Source organism: Bidens hawaiensis, unplaced genomic scaffold (assembly GCF_021521415.1).
Source record: "Bidens hawaiensis isolate Kalapana, Puna unplaced genomic scaffold, B.hawaiensis_p1.1 tig00033754_1, whole genome shotgun sequence".
Taxonomy (NCBI): Eukaryota; Viridiplantae; Streptophyta; class Magnoliopsida; order Asterales; family Asteraceae; genus Bidens; species Bidens hawaiensis.
The window spans coordinates 63,098-87,115 of NW_027495799.1; the positions used below are offsets into that span (position 1 = coordinate 63,098).

The 24,018-nt window shown below is 39.8% G+C and overlaps 3 protein-coding genes and 1 pseudogene across 5 annotated transcripts; 2 read left to right on the plus strand and 2 right to left on the minus strand.

Moving 5' to 3' along the window:
* Positions 1 to 2,202: 2,202 nt before the first annotated feature.
* On the plus strand, positions 2,203 to 5,974 carry LOC143585271 (oligopeptide transporter 3-like). The gene is made up of 6 exons (XM_077067090.1): positions 2,203 to 2,677; positions 2,781 to 2,878; positions 3,427 to 3,996; positions 4,142 to 4,397; positions 4,969 to 5,151; positions 5,234 to 5,974. The coding sequence occupies exons 1-6, from the start codon at positions 2,213 to 2,215 to the stop codon at positions 5,846 to 5,848; spliced, it is 2,187 nt and encodes a 728-aa protein (XP_076923205.1). The 5' UTR covers positions 2,203 to 2,212; the 3' UTR covers positions 5,849 to 5,974.
* A 67-nt stretch (positions 5,975 to 6,041) lies between these two features.
* Positions 6,042 to 10,330, minus strand: LOC143585272 (SEC14 cytosolic factor-like). Of its 3 annotated transcripts, none has more exons than XM_077067093.1 (12): positions 10,165 to 10,330; positions 10,047 to 10,075; positions 8,879 to 8,962; positions 8,739 to 8,792; positions 8,587 to 8,664; positions 8,458 to 8,511; positions 8,307 to 8,366; positions 7,660 to 7,755; positions 7,448 to 7,549; positions 7,280 to 7,360; positions 6,346 to 6,424; positions 6,042 to 6,297 (listed from the first exon to the last, which is right to left on the minus strand). In XM_077067093.1, the coding sequence occupies exons 1-12, from the start codon at positions 10,217 to 10,219 to the stop codon at positions 6,050 to 6,052; spliced, it is 1,020 nt and encodes a 339-aa protein (XP_076923208.1). In that variant the 5' UTR covers positions 10,220 to 10,330; the 3' UTR covers positions 6,042 to 6,049. The 3 variants fall into 3 exon arrangements, with proteins under 3 accessions (XP_076923208.1, XP_076923207.1, XP_076923206.1); XM_077067092.1 differs by having other exon boundaries at positions 6,042 to 6,303; XM_077067091.1 differs by having other exon boundaries at positions 6,042 to 6,309.
* A 6,546-nt stretch (positions 10,331 to 16,876) lies between these two features.
* LOC143585282 (pentatricopeptide repeat-containing protein At5g66520 pseudogene) lies at positions 16,877 to 18,729 on the plus strand (annotated as a pseudogene).
* A 1-nt stretch (position 18,730) lies between these two features.
* LOC143585273 (oligopeptide transporter 3-like) lies at positions 18,731 to 22,902 on the minus strand. The gene is made up of 6 exons (XM_077067094.1): positions 22,425 to 22,902; positions 22,251 to 22,348; positions 20,683 to 21,252; positions 20,322 to 20,577; positions 19,558 to 19,740; positions 18,731 to 19,471 (listed from the first exon to the last, which is right to left on the minus strand). The coding sequence occupies exons 1-6, from the start codon at positions 22,899 to 22,901 to the stop codon at positions 18,857 to 18,859; spliced, it is 2,199 nt and encodes a 732-aa protein (XP_076923209.1). The 5' UTR covers position 22,902; the 3' UTR covers positions 18,731 to 18,856.
* Positions 22,903 to 24,018: the final 1,116 nt, after the last annotated feature.

The following is a 24,018-nucleotide window of genomic DNA, read 5'->3' on the forward strand; positions in this document are numbered from 1 at the left end:
ACTTATTTAATACGAAACTTTAATATGAAATATCCTAATTAGTAATGAATATAGAGATGATTATTTTCTCGATACCTTATTTAATACGAAATATCCTAATTAGTAATTATGGTATTTTGAATTAACTTTTTTCCTATTGAAAAATTGCGTGAATGAATTAGCAACTCACACAAGTGACACGGGGCTACACTCTGACCTACGTGTCAGTCTACCTGGCAGAAGAATCACACGTGGACTTAAAGTGAGTTGGTCCCACGCAGACACGTAGGAAACCTTTATTTGAAAAATTGGTACGAGAGTGTGTCGCCGTGTGATTTTCCAACTCATTCCCACCCACTTTAATATTCATTTATTAATTATAATTATTTACCTCGTTTACTCAGTTGACCTATGCAATAAAGAGTATCATGATCACGGGCATGTTTGAGATTTTTTTTTCTTTTTAGTATGATTTTTTATTTACTTCCATATTTTATATAATTTACTTTTAGAGAAATTCCCAAAAATAGTCTATTTGAAGAAAGATATTTCTAAAATAATCCAATTGAATAGAGAGATTCTCAAAATAGTCCATACAAACTTATATCCAACGTGACATTGATAATCGTGCGTGAGATCTGTTAACCATTCACAGTAGGACACGTGTAAAGGTACGTGAAAGTTACTCCCTAATCTGTCTGCGCCGATAGTTTTCTGGCCAAATCTTTTTATGAAAAACCATGGTTTTCGAATTACAGTTATTGGCGCCGTGAGTTTTCAAAAGCTATCGGTTCCGCGTTTTCAAAACTCACGGCGCCAATAAGTCAATAACTTTAATTCGAAAACCAAGGTTTTTCAGAAAAAGATATTGGACAGAAAATTATCGGCGCAGACAGATTTGAGAGTAATTTTCACGTACCTTTACACGTGTCACACTATGAGTGGTTAACAGATCTCACGTCACGATTACCAATGTCACGTTGGAGATAAATTTGCATGGACTATTTTGATAATCTCTCTTCAAATGGACTATTTTAGAAATCTCTCTCTTCAAATAGACTATTTTAGGAATTTAATCTTTACTTTTTTGTTCTTAGTTCTTACACTACTTTAATTATTCTTTTATACAATAAGGGTATTATGTGGTACTATGCATTTGCTACATTTACTAACCATATTTTTTGAGTTCTGATATGAACAGGTTAAAAATATAACTAAAATATGATGTTAATTTCAGAAAAATCAAACTAGTTGACCGGTTCAACCATAAAATAAGCTTGTTAAACTATTATTAACAGTAATAAAATGATTCAATTACAATAGAAAGACTGAAAAACGGACGACAAGTTATGTCGACACTCTTAATCATGCATAACTTTTAACTATACCGATAGAACCGTCGTTTTTAACATTTACCAGCCCAACCAGTCTGACTTTCAAAACATTAACACAAAATTCTTAATACCAATTAGCCAAGAGAAATTCAATTTTTACGTGATATATCATGTCCAAAAATATCAAACACATGCAAAAGAAATTGTAACTATCGGGTGAAGTGGTAAGGCCATACGTAATGGGGTGACAAAACATGCGAATTTGGGCGAAATTTTGGAGGAACACCGCCCCCAGGTGATATTGGGGCAAAAGGGGCGGGGGCAGGATGTTTTTGTCGCCGTAAAGGAAGAAATTAATATAATTATTATATTAGCATGTGTGTGTTATATATATATATATATCATATATATATATATATATATATATATATATATATTACTATTTGTAGCTCATACACCACTACACCCAAAAAACAAATTCCTACCATTTGCTGACTGGGCGTCACACGACGCAAAATGCTTCATTTTGTAGCCCCTCCACTACGCATAGCCTAAGGGAGAGACTTAGTGTTCCATGTTTGATTTCTGTTCACAATATTTAGTTTCAAATTTGTAACTGCCGTTCCTTCGGGCGAGTGTTTGTGTGTGTTAGCCTTATGTGTGGGTTTTCCATATTGAAAGACGAGTGTATCCAATATGATAAATTTTAGCCAACAGTCTTTTATCTGGAGGATTCGTTTGTGGTTAAAAAAATCAACCAGTGAGGGCATTTCCGTAATTTACAACCTTAATCTCTCTCTCCTATAAAAACACAAGTCCAGTACTTGTGCCTCAAACCATATCTCAAACTGTGGGTGTACTGGTACTACTTTCGTGTCGGTACATAATAATATATAAAAATGGACACCGGCGAGAAACAACCCTCCGCCGAGTGCACGGTGGAGGAGGTGGCGTTGGTGGTGCCGGAGACCGACGACACGTCACTTCCGGTAATGACATTCCGAGCATGGACACTGGGTGTGGGTTCATGCATAATATTAATATTCCTAAACACCTTCTTCATATACCGAACCCAACCGTTGGCCATATCAGCTATTCTCATGCAAATTACCGTTTTGCCCATCGGAAAGTTTATGGCGGCCACGCTGCCGACCAAGGAGTACAAGTTGTTGGGTCGGAGCTTTAGCTTGAACCCGGGTCCGTTTAATATGAAAGAGCACGTGATCATCACGGTGTTTGCTAATTGTGGTGTGTCCACCGGTGGTGGTGATGCGTACTCGATTGGAGCCATAACGGTTATGAAAGCTTATTATAGACAGAGTTTGAGTTTTCTTTGTGCTTTGATTATTGTGTTAACTACTCAGGTTAGTGTTAGTTAAATTGAATTGGGTGGTGTTTGGGAACAGGTGTTAATATTAATATTGAATATTTATATGAATATAGTGTTTGTTTGTTTGTGTTTGGTAGATATTGGGGTATGGATGGGCTGGGATGTTGAGGAGGTACTTGGTGGATCCGGTGGAGATGTGGTGGCCTTCAAACCTTGCTCAGGTTTCTCTTTTTAGGTTTGTATCTCTACTCAAATTAGGGTCGTGTTTGCGGGTTGGCGGGTTGAGCATGAAATTTGTACCGGAACTCAGTAATCATGTCACATGCATGAACCTGAACTAGACTAGTTAGTCACGGGTAGACATGAACATAGAAAGTTTAACATGAAGAGGAAGGATTTGATTTTATTTTTTTTACATGTCAATACATTAAAAATTTAGAACTACAAAAATGGAAAGTACATATATGTTTTTAAACTTTTTATCAAAAAGTTATATTATTAGTTGCGTATTTCACTTGTTAGAGAATAGAATTTTTTCAAAACGACCGATTACAAATGGGGCATATTTTTTTTCGTTTTCAGTAGTAACGACGAATGATGATGAGTCGTTGTCGAAATAAGAGAATAATAATCGAAAGATAAGAAAATAACGCCCATGAAAATGAAGTTGAATAATAATCACCGGGTCGAATAGGCCATCGACTCACTGAGTCGTTATACGTTAATCAAAAGATACATAGATGTAATATTCAAATTAACATGGCTAACTTGTTTTGATTTCAGAGCGTTACACGAAAAGGAAACAAAAGCACAAGGCATGACAAGGATGCGGTTTTTCATGATCTTCCTGGTTCTAAGTTTCGCCTACTATGCACTTCCGGGCTACCTTTTCCCAATCTTGACTTTCTTCTCATGGGTCTGCTGGGCCTGGCCCAACAGTATAACCGCACAACAAATCGGGTCGGGCTACCACGGTCTCGGTGTGGGTGCGTTTACCCTAGATTGGGCTGGGATTTCGGCCTACCACGGTAGCCCATTAGTCACACCTTGGACTTCCATTGTCAATGTTGGAGTAGGCTTTATCATGTTCATTTACATAATTGTCCCACTTTGTTACTGGAAATACGACACTTTTGACGCCCGGAAATTCCCAATTTTCTCCAACAAGCTATTCACCCGAACCGGTCACGAATATGACACCACCAGAGTCTTGACTCCACAGTTTGACTTAAACATCGCCGCGTACGAAAGTTATAGCAAACTCTATTTGAGTCCTTTGTTTGCACTTTCCATTGGATCAGGGTTCGCCAGGTTCACCGCAACACTGACCCATGTTGCCCTATTTCATGGCGGGTAATTAATATTTCTACCTTTTTTCCATTAATAGGGTAACAACTTTTGTTACAGTTTTTCTGGTCAAACTTTTTTTCGAAAAATTTGTGTACAGTACAAAAAATAAATAGTAACTTATTTTCTTTACTGGATTTATATCATGTAGGGATATATGGAAGCAGAGTAAATCTGCGGTGCAGAACATGAAAATCGACATTCATGCGAAACTGATGAAGAGTTATAAACAAGTGCCACAATGGTGGTACCTGGTGTTATTGTTCGGGAGCATCGTGTTGTCACTGATGATGTGTTTTGTATATAAGGAAGACGTGCAGCTTCCGTGGTGGGGTTTTCTTTTTGCGTTTGCACTCGCTTTTGTTGTTACGCTCCCTATCGGGGTCATTCAAGCTACTACCAACCAGGTACCGTTAAATGTTTAACACCTAATGCGCTTTATTTTGGTTTCTATTTCAATTAACATTTTTTTTCGCGCTAAAAGTTTTTTCCTCGTCACGTAAGTAAAGGCGAACTCATGTTTTTACGAATGTTCTTAAAAGTTTTGAGGATTTTTATTAAAATAATTATAAAGGTAGAGGGGTTCATATAAACAATCAGGTCGTGATTGCGTTGACCTTTCTGTTACATCGGCTAGGGTCGAATTGACTTTTTGTTTAAGGAAACATCGGTATATCCTTTTATACAACAGGTTGGGACGAGTTGACCTTTTGTTTAAATCTGTTGTGTCGGGTTGACCTTTGTTTAAACGGGTCGGGTTGGATTGACTTTTGTTTAAACGAGTTGGGTCAGATTGACCTTTTGCTAAAACGGGTGGGTTGGGTCAGTTTGACACTTTGACATGTTTAGCACATTTAGTTAAACAGGTCAACCTATTTACGACCCGTTTAACCCATTCATTACCATTTTCTATTTAACAACTTGATTACAACCCGCCAAACAACTTTTTAACTAAGTTTAACTGATATTGTAATGTAGCAACCGGGATACGACATCATAGCCCAATTCATATTCGGATACATTTTACCCGGAAAGCCCATTGCTAACTTGCTCTTCAAGATCTATGGGCGAATCAGCACCGTTCACGCTCTTTCTTTCTTATCCGACCTTAAACTCGGGCACTACATGAAGATCCCACCTCGGTGCATGTTCACAGCACAGGTTGGTTTTTTTATTATAACTAGTCATTTACAACAAATTTCTTTCAGTCAGTAAACTAATGCACACGCATATACATTATCAGCTTGTCGGAACTCTAGTTGCCGGGACGGTAAACCTTGCAGTATCATGGTGGATGTTGGAGAATATCGATAACTTATGTGACATTGACGGGCTTCATCCTGAGAGTCCGTGGACATGCCCGAAGTTCAAGGTCACATTTGATGCTTCGGTTATATGGGGACTTATCGGCCCGCAAAGACTCTTTGGCCCGGGCGGTTTGTACCGAAACCTCGTATGGTTGTTTCTAATCGGTGCATTTTTACCAGTCCCGGTATGGATACTAAGCAAGATGTTCCCGGAGAAGAAATGGATCCCGTTGATTAACATACCCGTTATATCGTACGGTTTCGCCGGAATGCCGCCAGCAACGCCGACTAATATTGCCAGCTGGCTTGTCACCGGGATGATATTTAACTACTTTGTGTTTAAATACCGGAAACAATGGTGGCAGAAGTATAATTATGTATTGTCGGCTGCGCTTGATGCAGGGACCGCGTTTATGGGGGTGTTGCTGTTTTTCGCCCTGCAAAACGAGGGTGTCGACTTGAAGTGGTGGGGGGCGAAACCAGACCATTGTCCTCTGGCTAATTGTCCCACGGCACCCGGGATTAATGTCACGGGCTGCCCGATTTTCTAGAGTCGGTTATCCGGGTAGTTAAAAACGATAGAATAAGAGGGAATATCCACGAGCTAACATATTGGTTTGTATCTGTGTTTGTATTTGGACTTCGATTTATTATTATTTTGATTTTGGTATAAGTTTACAATACTTCAGCACATAAGTTGAAGTTGTTACAACAATACTACAAATACATGTCACATGATTTAATCACTGATGTTAGACTTTATCTAAAGACACGGAGCGGGTACTTTGGATTCGAAGCTTTTCCAACTCGGATTCTAGTGTTTGGTGGAATTCTACATCTTCAGAGTCACACGGGACTTGCACATGAATCGATCCGTGCTTTGTGGGTTCTAATGGTTCATGAATCCCAGATTGTTGCTTCATGTAATTGTAAAGTTCTTGATGAAACGGATGGTCCAATGAGTAGCAGTCATCATCTGAAGATCTGGATGACCCTGATCCTGATCCTGATCCTGATCCTGACCCGGACCATGAACCAGACCATGCACCGGACAATGATCCTGACCATGACCGGGACACCGACACCTCTCTTCGGCAAAAGTGAGGGAGGGAAGACTCGTCCATTATCTGTATAGCACCAAACATTAGCCGTCAAGGGAAGTGGTTTTGTAACCATCATTCATTGTTCCATTTGTGGTTTTAAACTTTTGAGGTCCCTAAAAATAAGTTACTCGAGATTGGCTCGCTAAAAGCTCGAATCGAGCCGAGCTTAAACTAGCTCAAGCCTGAGTTTGAGCCTAAAAATAAGCTTGTTTAATAAACGACCCTGATCTCGAGCTGGCTTGCTAGCCTAAATGAACCTATTATTTATATAATTTTTATTTACCAAATATATATTTGCATAATAATAATTATTATGTATAAGCTTACAATTAAAATATCTAAATAACATATATTATACTATATATAATAATCATAACTGAAATATATATAAAAATAACTATATATGATATAAGATTAGAAACTAATAAATAAATAATAAATGAGGCGAGCCCGAACGGAACTCAAGCTTAAAAAACTATTATGAAGGGTACTCAGCTTATTTATCTCTAGTAAGTTAAGCAAGCCAAGCCCGGGCTCGTCTCGTTTACAACCCTAGTAAACAATAAATAAAACCAAAAAAGAAAAACAAAAAACATGTAATTTGGTTTAGTCCCGTTAGTTGCGGTTTCATGTTTGAATCCAGCTTCCACTGGAGTTCTGTGTTCCTTGAAGGCCGTTTGACCAGCGTAAGCTGTATTTTACCTAATCTCATTGGTAAGTGAAGTTTTCGTGGGGTTCAGTAAGATTCCCGGTGACGGGTTCTCATTAAAAAAATAAATGTTGTTTGGGGTACCAACCATCAAGATTGGTATTTAAATTATTACATGTGGTACCCTTGGTTGCTAAAAGCTTGTGATTAGTTATAATCAACCAACTTACCTTCAAAAGCTCTTCACGACCGCAACCTTGCAACACGCGTACTTTTATCTTTGTTCGCTCCTGCAATAGTGGTTTCACAACCTGCAAGCGCGAATAAATCTTCATATAACCTTTCTTAAATATTATTATTTAAGAAAAAGAAATTCAAATGGAGATATTAAAGCTGACCTTCCAACAAGCAGAGAATATGTATGGGACATTTACTATATAGTATGTGATCGTCTTCTCTGGGTAGTTGAGATCATCGACAGTAAAGATAGTTGTTAGAAGCTGCAATGCGGATGTCAAAACACCAGAGCTCGTTATGCGGGACTCAAAAGCTAAAACGTTTAATTTGGAATTAATCGTGAATATTTGTGAATATATATCTTAACGTGTACCTTTAGTTGGTTCAATGCAGAAAGCTTTAGACCGCTCATATCTAAAACCTTCACACACTTGCCAATATATCTTCCAGTCCGTTTAGTTGCTTCCGGCTACAATCAATTCCAGTAGTGGTTACAATTTTTTACATGATCCAAAACACGACACGAAAATAATCAGGGATTATGGGTATTCATATCTACCCTGTTTCATAAATGGGTCATGTCTGGGTTGACCAGTTTAACCCGTTTAAGTAAACATAACGACGTGCCAACCCGGTTTAATTAAACAGGCTGACCAACCTGATAACCCGTTAATCACAACCCACCAACCCGTTATGTTTACAACTTGATTACAACCCAAACATGACGCGCACACAACACGAAGATAATCAGGTTCAGGGCTTTCATATCTAACCCGTTTAAGAGATGAATCGTGTTCCGGTAGAACTGCTTAACCCGTTTAATTAAACAGGCCAGCCCGCCAACCCGTTTAACCCGTTTATTCCAACCCACCAACCCGTTTAACACGTTTACAACTTGATTACAACTCGTCAATCCGTTTGACTCGTTTAGGTAAATGGGGTTTAAACAGGCTGTGTCTAGATTACACGATATTAAAATAATAAAAATAAAACCTCCAAATAAATTTGATATCTTCTCACCAGGATCACACGATCACGATATTCATTAATTTGAATGTGTGACTGCACATAATAATGGACCTACAAATTGCCAAATAATTTAAAAACATCATTAATTTTCAAAACAAGACAATCGAGTCACTTAACACAGCTCAGTTTGACAAAGTCTTACTGATGCTTTATCATATGTGCTGAGGCCCGCACCGATAGCAAAAACCGGAAGGCTCTGTCACAAATTAATATAAATGAGAATAATTAAAAAGTTTCAAACCAGAAACCGAAAATAATTAATAAATGTAACCTCTCTTGTGTAACCGGATAATCCTATCAGCTGTGAGTCACGAACTCCTCTATAGAAATTAGTGGGAATTATTGGTTTCTGCATAAGAACACTCACTGGTTATTATATATTAAAAAAAAGTTGCACGAATCGATCCGGATAAACACACTTACGGCTAGTATGTCATCTATCCCATATTGCAGCCTCCATTGTAAGCTATCTACCAACTGTAATTTATACAAAATATCACATAAAATAGCAAAAAATATTATATTTTTTTTAAATAATAATTGTTAAGGTTGATGAAGTGAACCATCTTATGGGCTTTGGAAACATTTCCCTCTCTTGCTTTTAAAAATCTCTTCAAAGTTTCAATTATAAATTCCTGATGAACATTCTGAACATAAAATCCAACTCAAGTTACACCATAAACAGGAGATTCTTCATCAAATAAACAAGATTAAAGCGTACAATTGTTTCATCAAGTCAAACAATCTAAATATGTTGACTTTTGAATTGGATAAATGAAAGATCTTGACTTTTGGATAAGTTCTTTAATGAGTAGCATTTGCACATATGAGATGAAATCTTGAAACAACAAAAACAAAGATTCTGTTCTGAAACAAGTCAAACAATCTAAAAATGTTGACTTTTGAAATGGGCCATCAATCCAATTGGGTAGCTCTAAAATTAAAGATCTTAGCTTTTGAATAAGTTCTTAAATGACTAGCTTTAGCATATATACAAGATGAAATCTTGCAGAAATGAGATAAAACAGACAAAGATTCTATTCTAAAACAAGTCAAACGATCTAAAGATGTTGACTTTTGAATTAGATCATCATTCCAATTGGGTAGCTCTAAAACAAAGGTTCTTCAAAGGGTAGCATTAGCACATATAAGATGAAATCTTGAACAAAGAATGAAAAACACAAAAAAATAAAGATTCTGTTCTGAAACAAGTCAAACAATCTAAAAATGTTGACTTTTGTATTGGGTCATAAATCCAATTGGGTAACTCTGAAATTAAAGATCTTAACTTTTAAAATAATTTCTTAAGTGAGCATCATTTGCATATATGAGATGAAACCTTGCAAAAAGAATGAAATAAAACAAACAAAGATTCTGTTCCAAAACAAGTCAAGCAATCTAAAAATGTTGACTTTTGAATTTGATCAGCAATCAATTGGGTAATAACTGTAAAACAAGTTTCTTTAGTGAGTAGCATTTGCACATATAAGATAAAATCTTGAACAAAAAAAAAAGCAAACATTGTGCTCTAAAACAAGTCAAACTATCTAAAGATGTTGACTTTTATTGAGTAACTCTGAAATTAAAGATCTTGGCATTTGAATAAGTTATTTAATGAGCACCATTTGCACATATAAGATGAAATCTTGCAGAATTAATATTAAAAGAGCAAAGATTTGATTAACAGATAGACAGATCTAAAAAGGGTATTAAGGAGAAAGTTTGAAACACCTTGAATGTTCTTTTAAGAGGCTCTTCAACTGCCCAAAATGTTGAGATCAGTAAGTGGGTAATAACGGTTAAGAACAAGATCAAAACATATTAGAAAAAAACAAGTGTATGAACAAACCTTGGTCCATCAATGCCTTGAACTGATTAATTGCTTCATGAGAAACAAGACCCATTTGGATTCAGCTGAGTTTTATTGATTACAATTTACAACACAAAAAAAGATGAGATGATGATATAGCGACGAAAGATTCAAACTTTGGTTAAAAGATTGAAGCTTTGTGATGGTCAATGTTGACGGGTCGTCTCTTATGGCGATGATGGATGGTATGAGGAACTTTCTTGGAGTGACACATCTCGTAGACACAGTCACGTTTAACAGTGACCCACAATCAATCAAGGGTATTATTTTTGGAAAAATTCTTAAAATATCCACTACTGATTAAAAGTTTTCAGTTTTATTCCGATTTCCGTACGTGTCTCATCGTCGAGTAATGTGTTGGGGAATACGTCGATGAGTTGGTAAACCAATCAAATAACGACGTGTGGGGTGGAATATACATGGTTGACAATGCGTTAAGTGTTAACTTATGGTTGATAATACGTTAAGTGTTAATCTATGGTTGACGATGGGTTAAGTATTAATATTTAACGCATCATCAACCAGTTTTTATATGCCCGCCCCGCCCGTTTATATGTGGGGGATACTCATATCGGGGCTTTTACTGGGGTGCAGCAAGGGGACCCCATTGGCCCTCTTCTTTTTGCGTTGGTCCTTTATCCGCTCATCCTTAGGGTGCAGGGGACCTGTTTCTTGCCCTTCCATGCTTGGTATTTAGACGATGACACTATTATTGGTAAGGCTGAGGAGGTCACTAGAGCGTTGGGCATTATTCGCTCAGAGGGGGGCGTCTCTAAGGCTTAGGCTTAATATTCGAAAAACAGAGGTTTTTTGGCCGTCATGTGATGATTCGAAGAAAGTGTCGGGTTTATTCCCCGGAGAGATTAGCAGGCCTACGATGGGAGTTAAACTCTTGGGGGGAGCGGTTAGTCGGGATGCAGGGTTTATTCGGTCTTTGGCAACTAAAAGAGCTTTGAGGGCGGTTGAACTTATGAAACGCCTGCCGGACCTGAGGGACCCACAAAGTGAGCTCCTTTTGTTACGCTCGTGCATGGGGGTTGCTAAGTTAGTGTTTGTGCTCCGAACCTGTCAACCTGAACATGTCAAAGAGGCTGTGTCCATCTTTGATGCGGGCCTGCGGGGGGCAATTGAAGATATTGTTGTGTGTGGAGAACCGCATTTTGGGGACCTCCAGTGGAGGTCGGCTTCCTTCCCTATGCGTTGCGGAGGCTTTGGAATTTTCTCGGCTGAGGATGTCTCCGCATATGCATTTGTGGCTTCCAGGTCTCAGTCGTGGAAATTGCAGGACCACGTCCTGCGAAACGCTAGTGTTACGGGGGTAGATCCTGACTACTCTTTTGCACTTGGTAATATTAGAACAACTCTCCCGAACCTTGATATAGGCGGTTTTACTGATAAGGAGACCGCCCCCAAGAAATCTCAACAAACCTTGGCGAGTGCTTTTTATGGTAAACACGTACATGATTTGGAGGAGCGATTCGATATGACCCCGAGACAAAAGGCAGTTTTAGCTTGTCTCAAGGGGGCTCATGCCCAGGATTTTTTGACTGTTGTGCCCACTGAAGGTCTTGGGCAACGGATGTCGGCAGTTGAATACAGAGTCATCCTTAAATACCGGCTTATGATTTCCCTTTTCCCTCCAGATGAATTATGCCCCATTTGTAAAAAAGCTTGTTTGGATAGATTCGGTGAGCGTGCCCTCCACTGTAAGGAATTGTCGGGATTCAAGTATCGTCATGACTGGGTTAGAGATGTGTTATGGGATGTGCTTAGACGTGCCGGGATCTCAGCCAAGAAAGAGGCACCTGTTAACTTTTTGACTGATCCGCGTGAGGGAAGATCTACCCTGCGTCCTGCGGATGTTCTTGTGTTTGGCTGGGCAGGGGGTAAGCATGCGTGTGTTGACCTCACTGGGGTGTCCCCGTTGGTGGGGCTGAGAGACAGTGGCTTCGTACCGGGACAGGCGGTTTTGAGAGCGGAGTCTAGGAAGGTTGCTAAGCATGAGACATCGTGTTTGGAGAATCAGCACGTGTTCATTCCATTTGCCTTCGACACTTTTGGATCCCTAGCTCCCGAGGCGGTTCGCTTTTTGGAGCGGATGCAGAAGGTGGTCCACAGTGACTCGCAGAGCCCGAGGAATCAAGGATTTATATTTAGTAGAATAGGCTTTGCGATTCAAAAGAGGATAGCGGCGCAGCTTCTTGCTCGCTTACCCATTATCCAGATGTAGTTCGGTTTGTGTTATATATAAAAGGATTAACATTTTAGTTGACTTATTTTTCGAAAATTATAAACTTTGTTAATAAGTTTTTTTGATGGTCGGTATAAAGAGTCTTCTCATAGATGGTTGGAATGAGTTAAGCAAATCTTTAAGTTTTTGAAAAGGACATGGCAGTCTCATTATTACAAAATGGCCAAATCAACCATGTCATCCGTATCAAAAACCAACATACCAAAACGAGCAACACGTATTAACCTAATGAGTAATGATGACGGTTAACAACTATCTCATTTGTATCTTTGAATAATCAAGCCGTCTTCATGCCTTTAACATCGCTTGTAAAACAACAAATGAGTTATTGAAATTCAATAGCACTCTTAAGTCTTAAACAAGCTCCGACATGAATATGTAACAAATAATTATGAAGGGACACCCGGTCTCATTCTTACAAAATGCCCGAAGTAACCATGTTATTTGTATTGAAGAGCAAAGACAGAAATTCCAAAAGGAGGAACACATGTTAGCCTACCAAGAAACAATCAAAGCCTAATGACCACGCTTAAAAACCATGTTATTTGTATCTTTTTAATAATTGAGCCATCTTCATGTTTTTAACATCCCTTGAGTAACAACAGATGAGTTTTACAAATTCAATAGCCCTTAAACAAGCTCCCAACATGAAAAAAATAAAAATACAACCGCCTCTATTTACTACATTTACCAGCTCGCTAGTCAATTTACAACTTTGAATGCAGTTATAGAAAATAAATTATTTGCCAATATGAGAATAAACATCATATAAATTGCAAAACGGCTAGTAGCATGAAGAAACACTAAGTGACCCGATGCAGATTATAGATAATCTGGGGGTTAAGTAATGTTTCCCACGAGAATGAGGTCCAACAGAGACGGTTGTTCTTCAGGGGACCTGCAAAACAAACACCGTAAGCTCGTCACTGAGAAGGGGGGGGGGTTCCTCCTTGTGACCACCCTCCGGCGTGAGAATCAGACTAGATTGCTCTGAATATAAGTGTATATTAAGAGATTGCTAGATAACAGGATAGCAGATGATCTTACCATTCCAAGATGTTGGAGTATTTATAGCCGAATGTAGGTTTCCTAGAAGGTACAGCCGGCTGAATATGTTCTACCAACAGTGGACTATGCACAGGCCATACTGGTTGGTGGATAGGTTACGGCCAACAGTAACAAAGTCGGCTGCACTATTCCACAAATTGTAGATTATGCACGTCCCACCTACTGTGGATTATACGCAGGCCATGCTGGTTGGTGAATAGGTTACGGCCAACAGTAACACTATTCTACCAACTGTAGGCTGCGCACGCCCCTCAGTAAGAGTTGGTGAGTAGGCAGCGGCTAATAGTGACAAACAGTACTAGAGGGTGCTCCTCCTCGTACTGTTGTCGGTGAGCTGTCACCCTGTGATTGGCTCATGGGCTGTTCTGGTCAGATTGTCTGTCCTATCCATACCTTGGTAGGTATAGTACAAAAGATCTTTCAGAATCATACGGACTGGCTCATTTTGGCGGGATTGTTCCCGCCTTGCTCATTCCTTCATGTGACTACTGAAGTAGCTATTGTCTTGTGCGTGTAGCCCTGCTGTCTGCGGGTAGCCTTCCCTGATGGCTTGTATCCACAACTGCGGGAACAGGCGGGGTACTTCACCATTGGGAGGCTTTTCCTGCGTGTACAGCTTGCATACTGCGCGTAAGGTTCTCTGAGCATGGTGGGTCCTGCGGGAGCAGATGGCCTTTGCGCAGACGTCCCTGTTCAAGGTGAGTCTTGCGGGACCAACTGGGCTCTGCTGGGACCTACCTCTTCAAGTCTCCCCAGTCCAATGTTCTTCTCATGAATGTTTAATAAAGTGAGGTGAACTTTTGGACTTTAAGCAAGGGGTTTTGAAAAAGGTTTTTAGTTTTAAGGTTCTCCGTGGGGATTCTTCCCGCGGGTTTCCTAATGTCACTTGCAAAAATTCCCGATTTTTTTGCTTGATCTTTGGGTATGATGCGGGTAGGTATGTAACCTCCTCGCAAGTCAGGAGCGTTGAGTCCCACTTGTGTGGATTCTCCCTGAGGTTTTGGTAGTTTTGAACATAGTGATCAATTATGTTAAAACCACCAATTCCATCCTGGAGCCTCAAACAATGTAGTTCTCGACGTTCCCGCTATGCGGGGATGTTATTTCCGTTTCCGCAAGCATTGCCCAGAAGATCCTTCTTGGTTTCAATTCCTTGCGGAGCGCTAGGTATGTGAAGGGTTTTGCCTTAACACTGTACCCGCGCTCGTCTTACGGTTACTTTACTTTCAAGGTACCCCTGGCGTCAATTCCCTGCGGGTGCTAGGTATGTGAAGGGTTTTGCCTTAACACTGTACCCGCACCCGTCTTATAGTTACTTTGTTGCCGGGGTATTCTTGGCTTCAATTCCCTGCGGGTGCTAGGTATGTGAAGGGTTTTGCCTTAACACTGTACCCGCATCCGTCTTATGGTTACTTGGTTGCCAAGTTATTCTTGGCTTCAATTCCCTGCGGGTGCTAGGTATGTGAAGGGTTTTGCCTTAACACTGTACCCGCATCCGTCTTACGGTTACTTGGTTGCCAAGGTAAGGGGTATTTTCCCGCTTACTTTTGAATCTTTTTTGAATTTTGAATTTCGAAATTCGAAGAGTTGGTGGAAAGATAGGAACAGTCCAAACATCTGAAACGTCGTGCGACGGTTTCTTCTGACTGTGTCAGGACGTGCAGGAAGTTATGGTGACGTGACAGTACATGGTCATTCCAGACGCTTTTTCAGGCGCGTGGGCGCGATTTTTCGGGCGCGTGGCCGCGAAATTAATGGTACGCGTCCTGTCAACAGCTGTTGCCAGCCTGTTTTTTGCCACGTGTCATAGTTTCATTGCACCTTCGATTTCTCTCTCCTCCGCATTAAATTCATCGCATTAATTGCGATTAGTATATAAAGGGGGAGAGGGCTCTTTGCAATCCACACCTTCACCCTTCTCTTCTTCTTCTTAGCGATTTCCGGCAAATACTCCCCTTTTCAGGCAAGCATTTTCCCGAAATCGCTTTCTTTCTGCAAAATGTCTTCTCGTGATCTTGAGTCTTCGGCCGATGATAAGAGTACTGCTGGTGAGTGCCAGTGTGCTCTGCCCGGCGATCAGTACCGGTATGTTGTTAGGAAGTTCATGCTCGATCCTTTCGAGCCTGAGTTTCCTGAACCCCATCAGACCGTGTACGATGCCCCCAGAGGCAAGATCGGGGTTTATGCAGCATTCTTTGTCTATGGGAATCTTAGGTTCCCATTGACAAAGTTTGTTTACCGTGTCCTTGAGAGGCACGGTGTGCACCTGACCGAGGTGCATCCGATGGCGATTGCCAAGGTTCGGCACTTCGAGTGGGTGTGCCGGATTCTGGGCATTGAGCCCTATGTGGACCGCCTGATGACCTTCTATACTTGGAGGTGCATCCAGGGGTGGTACACCCTGACAACCCGGATCAAGGGTTTGAAGATTTGCGCGACCGAGCGCAGTCTCCGATCGTGGAAGCGGGAGTTCTTCTACATTTCTGCCCGCGCCATCCCCTTTGCCATGAAGTTTAAAAATGGCCAAGCAATTCTGAGCCACCACGCCACCAACTACCAGGAGGCGGAATGGTTTGCGAAGATATCCCGGGTCCAATCTCGGGTTTACCGGTTTGCGGAGTCCGGGATGGTGATGCTAGGGATGAGCCGGGTATGGAAGGAGGCGTCTCAGGTTCCCATCCTTCTCGAATACGGTTTGAACTCTACTCCTTATGGTATGTCTTGTCTTTCTCGAATACGGCTAGTAGCACAAAAGCTGTAGTTTTATTAATTCCTAGTAAACTTCAGAATCTATACTCAAGTTTTACAACTCTCAAAAACAAAAGAAAATTAAAATGAAAATACATTTTTTTATTTTCCCGTGTCAAATGAGTCAAAGACAGTGATGTCGACCTATATGTTTAAAATTAAGTTACGGGCTATGCTTTATTTTGACAGGTAACATGAGTCAAAATTCATCACAATGGTATTGAAATGCATATATATTCTATTAATATACTTTTACAGATAAGTACTTATTAATATAGTTCTTAGTATCTTCAAAAAACGAGTAAAAGAATAAGTAATTAACTTAAGAAACATTATTATTTATTTATTTATATTAAAAACTAACATTTGTCGGTCTCAGATAATTGACTGTTGATGAAACTTTTGGTTTTTTAACTAACGCATATCTGTGTGAGTCACCGTTCTTCCTCTCATTATGTGTTTCTGATCGGAAATCATGCAACCGCTTCTGTTTTTCTTATCGGAGGTAAACACTAAACAGTCCTTCCTCTCCTTTATACTGTCGTTGGTCCAATGTAATATAGATTTTGTAGGTCTATATATATTCTCAAAACAACTCACTTGGACAATCTCCAATTTTGTCAAATGTCTTCCACGACTTCATTACCAGTACTCGTACCCGAAACCCACCTTGCGTACACATTCAAATCACCATTCGAGCTGAAACAAATTCACGCCCAAATCATCAAAACCAACACACCCATCTCTATCCTCACACTCCCACAAGTCGCATCTGTTTGTGACTCACTCCAAGCTTCCACTACGCTAGAGCAATCATCAAACTCTCCAACACCCACGAAACTGTTATATGGAATTCATGTTTAAAACAATTCGCCGAGAGCGATTCGCCTAATGAAGCTGTTCGTTTATTTACTCGTTTACACGAAGATAATGTCTGTTTAGACGAGTTTACTATTACGTTTATGATTAAAGCGTGTACAAAGCTTTGTTTAGGTGGGCGGATGATTCATGGGGTTGTTGAGAAACTTGGGTTACAATCCAATTTGTTCTTGCAAAATGGGTTGGTGCATTTGTACGTTGTTTCGGGTGAGTTCGACGATGCACGCCAACTGTTTGATAAAATTCCTGACCGAGACGTTGTCACTTGGAACATAATGATTAAGGATTTGATCAAAAGGGGAAATGTGGATGAGGCGTACGGGTTGTTTGATAAAATGCCGGAATGAAATGTGAGGTCATGGACCGCTATGATCATGGGCTTTGTTCAGAATGGAAAACCGAAAGAGGCGATTGATCTTTTTAGTAAAATGGAGGAGGAAAGCGTGTGTCCGAATGAGGTAACCGTGGTGGCGGTTCTTGCAGCGTGTGCGGATCTTTGTGCGCTTGATTTAGGGAAAAGGATTCATGAGTTTTCAGACCGAAGCGGGTTTAAACGAAATGTGCGTGTGTGTAACACGTTGTTGGACATGTACATCAAATGTGGATTTGTGGAATCCGCGTGTAATGTTTTCGAAAACATGGAGCATCGAACGGTTGTATCGTGGTCGGTGATGATCCAAGGGTTAGCCGTTAATGGAAAAGGAGAAGAAGCATTGACATTATATTCCAAAATGATTGATTCACAAATTAGACCGAACGCAGTAACGTTTATTGGGCTCTTACACGCGTGTAGTCACATGGGTATGGTACAGGAGGGTCTCAAATATTTCATTAGCATGAGTAAAGATTACAACATTGTTCCACAAATCGAGCATTACGGTTGTATGGTTGATCTTTTAAGTCGGGCCGGGCTACTAAACGAAGCCCGTGAGTTTATAAGTACGATGCATATTAAACCAAACGGCGTTGTGTGGGGCGCGCTTCTTGGCGGGTGTCGAGTTTACAAGAATGTAGAATTAGCAGAAGAAGCGATTCAACACCTCCTTGAATTGGATCCGCTTAACGATGGATATTATATCGTGTTATCAAACATTTACGCAGAAGCTAAACGGTGGGAAGATGTTTCTAGAGTGAGAAAGTTGATGAGAGAAAAAGGGGTGAAGAAGACACCTGGGTCGAGTTCGATTTCCATAGACGGTGTGGTCCATGAGTTTGTGGCAGGTGACGAGTCGCACCCGCAAACCGAAGCGATAAAAGAAAGTTGGGAAAAGTTGTTAGAACAAATGAGGGTTAGAAGTTATGTGCCTAATACTTCTGTGATTGTTCTTGATATTGAAGAGAATGAAAAGGTTAAGTTTGTGTTAAGACATAGTGAGAAGTTGGCGGTTGTGTTCGGTTTGATTAATACTCGGAATGGGACACCGATTAGGATTGTTAAGAATCTTCGTGTTTGTGAAGATTGTCATGTTGCTTTGAAGATGATTTCAGAGATTGTTGATAGAGAGATAGTTGTAAGAGATAGGAACCGGTTTCATTGCTTCAAAAATGGTGTATGTTCTTGCAAAGATTTTTGGTAATGTAATTACTCATGTTGCTTATTTGTAAAATAATAATAATAAGATTCAATTGTTCAAACATAATAATATGCATTCATTAGGAAATCAAAACACAAATAAACTCAATTTAAACAAATTCTGTCTTCTTTTAGTATACTCGATAGCGGGTCTAGAAAATGGGGCAGCCTGTGACATTAATCCCAAGGGCCGTGGGGCATTTAGCCAAAGGACAGTGATCGGGTTTCGCCCCCCACCACTTCAAGTCGACACCCTCGTTTTGCAGGGCTAAAAACAGCAGCACCCCCATAAATGCGGTCCCTACATCAAGTGCAGCCGACAAGACATAATTATACTTCTGCCACCATTGTTTCCTGTACTTAAACACAAAGTAGTTAAATATCATCCCGGTGACAAGCCAGCTGGCAATATTAGTCGGCGTTGCAGGCGGCATTCCAGCAAAACCGTACGATATAACGGGTATGTTAATCAACGGGATCCATTTCTTTTCTGGGAACATCTTGCTCAGTATATATACTGGAACCGGTAAAATTGCACCAATTAGAAACAACCATACGAGGTTTCGGTACAAACCGCCTGGGCCAAAGAGTCTTTGCGGGCCGATGAGCCCCCATATAACCGAAGCATCAAATGTGACCTTGTATTTGGGGCACGTCCACGGGCTCTCAGGGTGAAGCCCGTCGATATCACACATGTTTTCAATATTCTCCAGCATCCACCATGACACCGCGAGGTTAGCTGTCCCAGCAACTAGAGTTCCAACAAGCTGACAATGTATACACATACATTAGTGTATTGACCAAAATGAATTTGTTATAAATGGTTTAACATTAACAAAACAAACAAACAAACCTGTGCTGTGAACATGCACCGAGGTGGGATCTTCATGTAGTGCCCGAGTTTCAGGTCGGATAAGAAATCAAGAGCATGAACGGTGCTGATTCGCCCGTAGATCTTGAAAAGCAAGCTAGCAATGGGCTTTCCGGGTAAAACGTAACCGAATATGAACTGGGCTATGATGTCGTATCCAGGTTGCTGCATTCGAAAGTTAAAAAAACTTAAATGGTGGGCAACATGACCCGACTAGTCTAACTAAATAGGTCAACCCGACATGACCCGTCTAACTGAATAGGTCAAACCGACCTGGTCCATTTAATTTAAAATGTCAACCCAAACCCGACCCGATTGTTAAACAAGTTGGATATGACAACCAAAATATTTCAAGTTGTGTTAGGAACATGCTAAAACAAGTTGGAGGGTATAAATAACCATGTTTATGGGTTGATGACTTGTTTAACTATATGGGTCAAACATGCCAACCCGACCCGCTTAATCACACAGGTCAAACCGACCTGGCCCTTCTAACTAACTAAGTCAAACCCATCTGGCTCGTCTAACTGAATATATCAAACCGACCTGGTTAACTTAATAAGTCAAACCGGCCAGCTGACCCGTTTACTTAATAGGTCAAACCGACTATGTTTATTTAAAAAAGTCAACTGAAATCCACTCTTGTAAAATTTTTTTAAAACTCCTCAACATTATCAAACTTTGATAAAACCCCAAGTTCGCCTTCTTAGGCTAAACGCGTTACTTATTTAAACGTTTAATGGTACCTGGTTGGTAGTAGCTTGAATGATACCAATGGGGAGCGTAACAATAAACGCGAGTGCAAAAGCAAAGAGAAAACCCCACCAAGGAAGTTGCACAAGTTCCTTATATACAAAACACATAATCAAAGACAACACGATGCTCCCGATCAACAACACGAGATACCACCATTGTGGCACTTGTTCATAACTCTTCATAAGTTTGGCATGAATGTCGATTTTCATGTTCTTCACCGCAGACTTACTTTGCTTCCATATATCCCTAGATGATACAGTAAAGAAAATAAGATATTATTTATCAGTAAATTTTGTAAACGGTACTTTTAAACAAATAACCTTTAGCAGCAAAAGAAAGTAGAATAATTACCCGCCATGAAATAAGGCGACATGGGTCAGGGTTGCAGCGAACCTTGCGAACCCTGATCCAATGGAAAGTGCAAATATGGGACTTAAATAGAGTTTGCTGTAACTTTCATAAGCAGCTTCATTCAAGTCAAACTGCGGGGTCAAGATTCGTGTGGTGTCATACACGTGACCGGAGTGTGTGAACAGTTTTTTTGAGAAAATCGGGAATTTTTGGGCGTCGAAAGTGTTGTATTTCCAGTAACAAAGGGGGACAATTATGTAAACGAACATGACAAAGCCGACTCCAACATTGACAATAGTAGTCCAAGGTGTGACTAATGGGCTACCGTGGTAGGCTGAAATCCCTGCCCAATCGAGAGTGAATGCACCCAAGCCTAGACCTTGGTAGCCCGACCCGATTTGCTGGGCGGTTATGCTGTTGGGCCAAGCCCAGCAGACCCATGAGAAGAATGTCAAGATTGGGAAAAGATAGCCCGGAAGTGCATAGTATGCGAAACTTAAAAGTAGGAATATCATGAAGAACCGCATTCTTGTCATGCCTTGTGCTTTTGTTTCCTTTTCATGTAATGCTCTGAAATCAAAATTAGTTAGCCATGTTAGTTTGAATATTACATCCACTATCTAAGATAACAAATTAACAGCCAACGTAGAATTTAAAAAGTTATAAAGTGAAACCATTTGTCGTCGAGCCTTTAAAAACATCCGTTTAAAACAAGATTGCATTATCTCACTAAGTGACATACACAAATTATAAAACTTTGCTTTATAACTTTTTGATGCGTTCAAAATTCCCTTTATTTGATGATGATAACGAATATATGACACATGAAATAAGTAAAATAAATAAATATATGAAGAACACGAAAGTGACTTTCTTAGGTTATGTGTAGGCCCCAGTTAGCAAAGTGTGAGTTTTTGTTTTATGGGTACACAAATTATACACACACACATATGTATATATATCACACACACACACACACACACACACAATATAATGATAATAAAAACAAACACACAAACAACGATAAAAACTCATCCCCCCCACCTACCGCCCCATTTGTCGCGGGGGGGGGGGGGGTGTTCCAAGCCAAAATCACCCATTGTCGCCCACTACACACAGCCTTATATGATATAAATTTCACAAGAAATTTATGAGTTTGGGTTTTGTCTAAACATGTTTGACATGTTTTTCTAAACGGTTTGTGTTTGTGCCAGCCATGAATACATCGTCTTGCGCAACTTTAAAGTATCAACATGCAAACAAAAAATGAAATAAATTTCTTCAGGTTAAACAGGTTTACTTCGTGTCAACCCGTGAACACAGTGTATGAGTATGACACAAAAAATTAAATTACCCAACAAAATACTACTACTTAAGACAAAAAAAAAATCGCTTTTGGCCAAAATTATTTTTTGCGTTCTCAGAGCCGGCCGTGCGTGTCAACTCGTGAACACATCGTCGTGCATGAGTTGACGTGATTTTCGGTTCGTGCCATTTCCGGGTTCGACCCACCAACCCGACCAGTATACCCGCCCAAAACCGAAAATAGAAAGACCATGCAGACAAACCTAAAGAGAGAAACTTGAGCAAGGTTTGAAGGCCACCACATCTCCACCGGATCCACCAAGTACCTTCTCAACATCCCAGCCCATCCATACCCCAATACCTACCAAAACAAACAAACACTATATTAATATTAATCCCCATTTCCAAACACCACCCAATTCAATTTAAACACTAACCTGAGTAGTTAACACAATAATCAAAGCACAAAGAAAACTCAAACTCTGTCTATAAAAAGTTTTCATAACCACAATGGCTCCAATCGAGTACGCGTCACCGCCACCGTACGACACGCCACAATTAGCAAACACCGTGATAATCACGTGCTCTTTCATATTAAACGGACCCGGGTTCAAGCTAAAGCTCCGACCCAACAACTTATACTCCTTGGTCGGCAACGTGGCCGCCATAAACTTCCCGATGGGCAAAACGGTAATTTGCATGAGAATAGCCGATATGGTTAACGGCTGTGTACGGTATGTGAAGAAGGTGTTGAGGAATATTAATATTATGCATGAACCCACACCCAGTGTCCATGCTCGGAATGTCAACACCGGTAGTGACGTGTCGTCGGTCTCCGGCACCACCAATGCCACCTCCTCCACCGTGCACTCGGGAGGTGGTTGTTTCTCGCCGGTGTCGTTCTTAGTGGCCATTAATAATAATATTATTATTATATTATTGTATACTGACACTCAACTCACTTTGTTGAATACTATGTTATGGAGTGTGATGGACTAGTGTTTTTATAGGAGGGATAAAGGGAAAGCTTTTAATTTTTAAATTAGGGAATTAATTAAATTAATATTCCACTTTCTTGATATATTTTTTTTTACATAATTATATTTATAAAAAAAATAGAAATTTTCACTAAGCTAATTTGGTATTAATGAATTAAAAATCAGACATCGGAGCTGGCAAATTCGAATATTTTGTGTATACAATTCAAAAGCTACATGTAGTTACGAGTCAACAGACTCGTGTTTGCTGGTTAAAATGGTTAATTTTTTGTTTTTTTTAAATTAAAGTTATGTTTTAGTCATATATATTTAGTTTTCGAAGGTTTGATGTTTATTATATTATTTTTTAATTATTTAAAAAGATTTAATGGAGAAAAGGAGAAAAATTATATAAAATTAATTGTTATTGCAAAGGTCAACAGGTGGAGAATTTAATAAATGAAAAATATTAAAGTGGGTAGGAAATGGAATGTGTAGTTACTTTTCAAGGGTTGTGAAAATCACAAGTCTGCACACGTTCGTACTAAACTTTTTTAAAAAGATTCCTACGTGTCCACACGGGCCCAATGACTTTCAGTCCACGTGTGATTCTTCTGCCAGGTCAACTGACACGTAGATCACCCACGTGTGAAGCTAGTGTTGCTCATGTGAGCTGCAAACTTAATCACGCAATTTTCATGAGCAAAAAGAGTAAATTCTATGCATATCTTATTAGTTATTACTAACATATTTTTTCATATTAAGATGTATCTAGAAAATAATAAATGTCCCATTAATTGATTCAAATGGATTAGCTGGTTGAAATCTTGGTAATAACGTACTCTACTAGAAATAAATTGAATTTTAAGTAAATAAATATTCAAATAATTATTATTATGAACTCTAAATATTACGAATCTAATTCGACTTTTTGGGTTTCATGTTATTCAGGTTCTTCGGGTTTCAAAGTTTTAAATTAAACTCGAAACCCGACCCAAACCCTAACGATTGTTTGGATTCGGATACTTCGGTTCAGGTTAGGTTATTTGTCAAA

Coding starts and splice junctions, on each gene's coding strand:
- LOC143585271 (XM_077067090.1), top strand. CDS start 2,213: ATGGACACCGGCGAGAAACAACCCTCCGCCGAGTGCACGGTGGAGGAG. Junction 2,678..2,780: donor TTATTGTGTTAACTACTCAG/GTTAGTGTTAGT, acceptor TGTGTTTGGTAG/ATATTGGGGTATGGATGGGC. Junction 5,152..5,233: donor GGTGCATGTTCACAGCACAG/GTTGGTTTTTTT, acceptor ATACATTATCAG/CTTGTCGGAACTCTAGTTGC.
- LOC143585272 (XM_077067091.1), bottom strand. CDS start 10,219: ATGGGTCTTGTTTCTCATGAAGCAATTAATCAGTTCAAGGCATTGATG. Junction 10,076..10,164: donor CAAGGCATTGATGGACCAAG/GTTTGTTCATAC, acceptor CATTTTGGGCAG/TTGAAGAGCCTCTTAAAAGA. Junction 8,665..8,738: donor GGATAGATGACATACTAGCC/GTAAGTGTGTTT, acceptor GTTCTTATGCAG/AAACCAATAATTCCCACTAA.
- LOC143585273 (XM_077067094.1), bottom strand. CDS start 22,901: ATGGCCACTAAGAACGACACCGGCGAGAAACAACCACCTCCCGAGTGC. Junction 22,349..22,424: donor TTATTGTGTTAACTACTCAG/GTTAGTGTTTAA, acceptor TTGTTTTGGTAG/GTATTGGGGTATGGATGGGC. Junction 19,741..20,321: donor TTCAAGCTACTACCAACCAG/GTACCATTAAAC, acceptor TTTCGAATGCAG/CAACCTGGATACGACATCAT.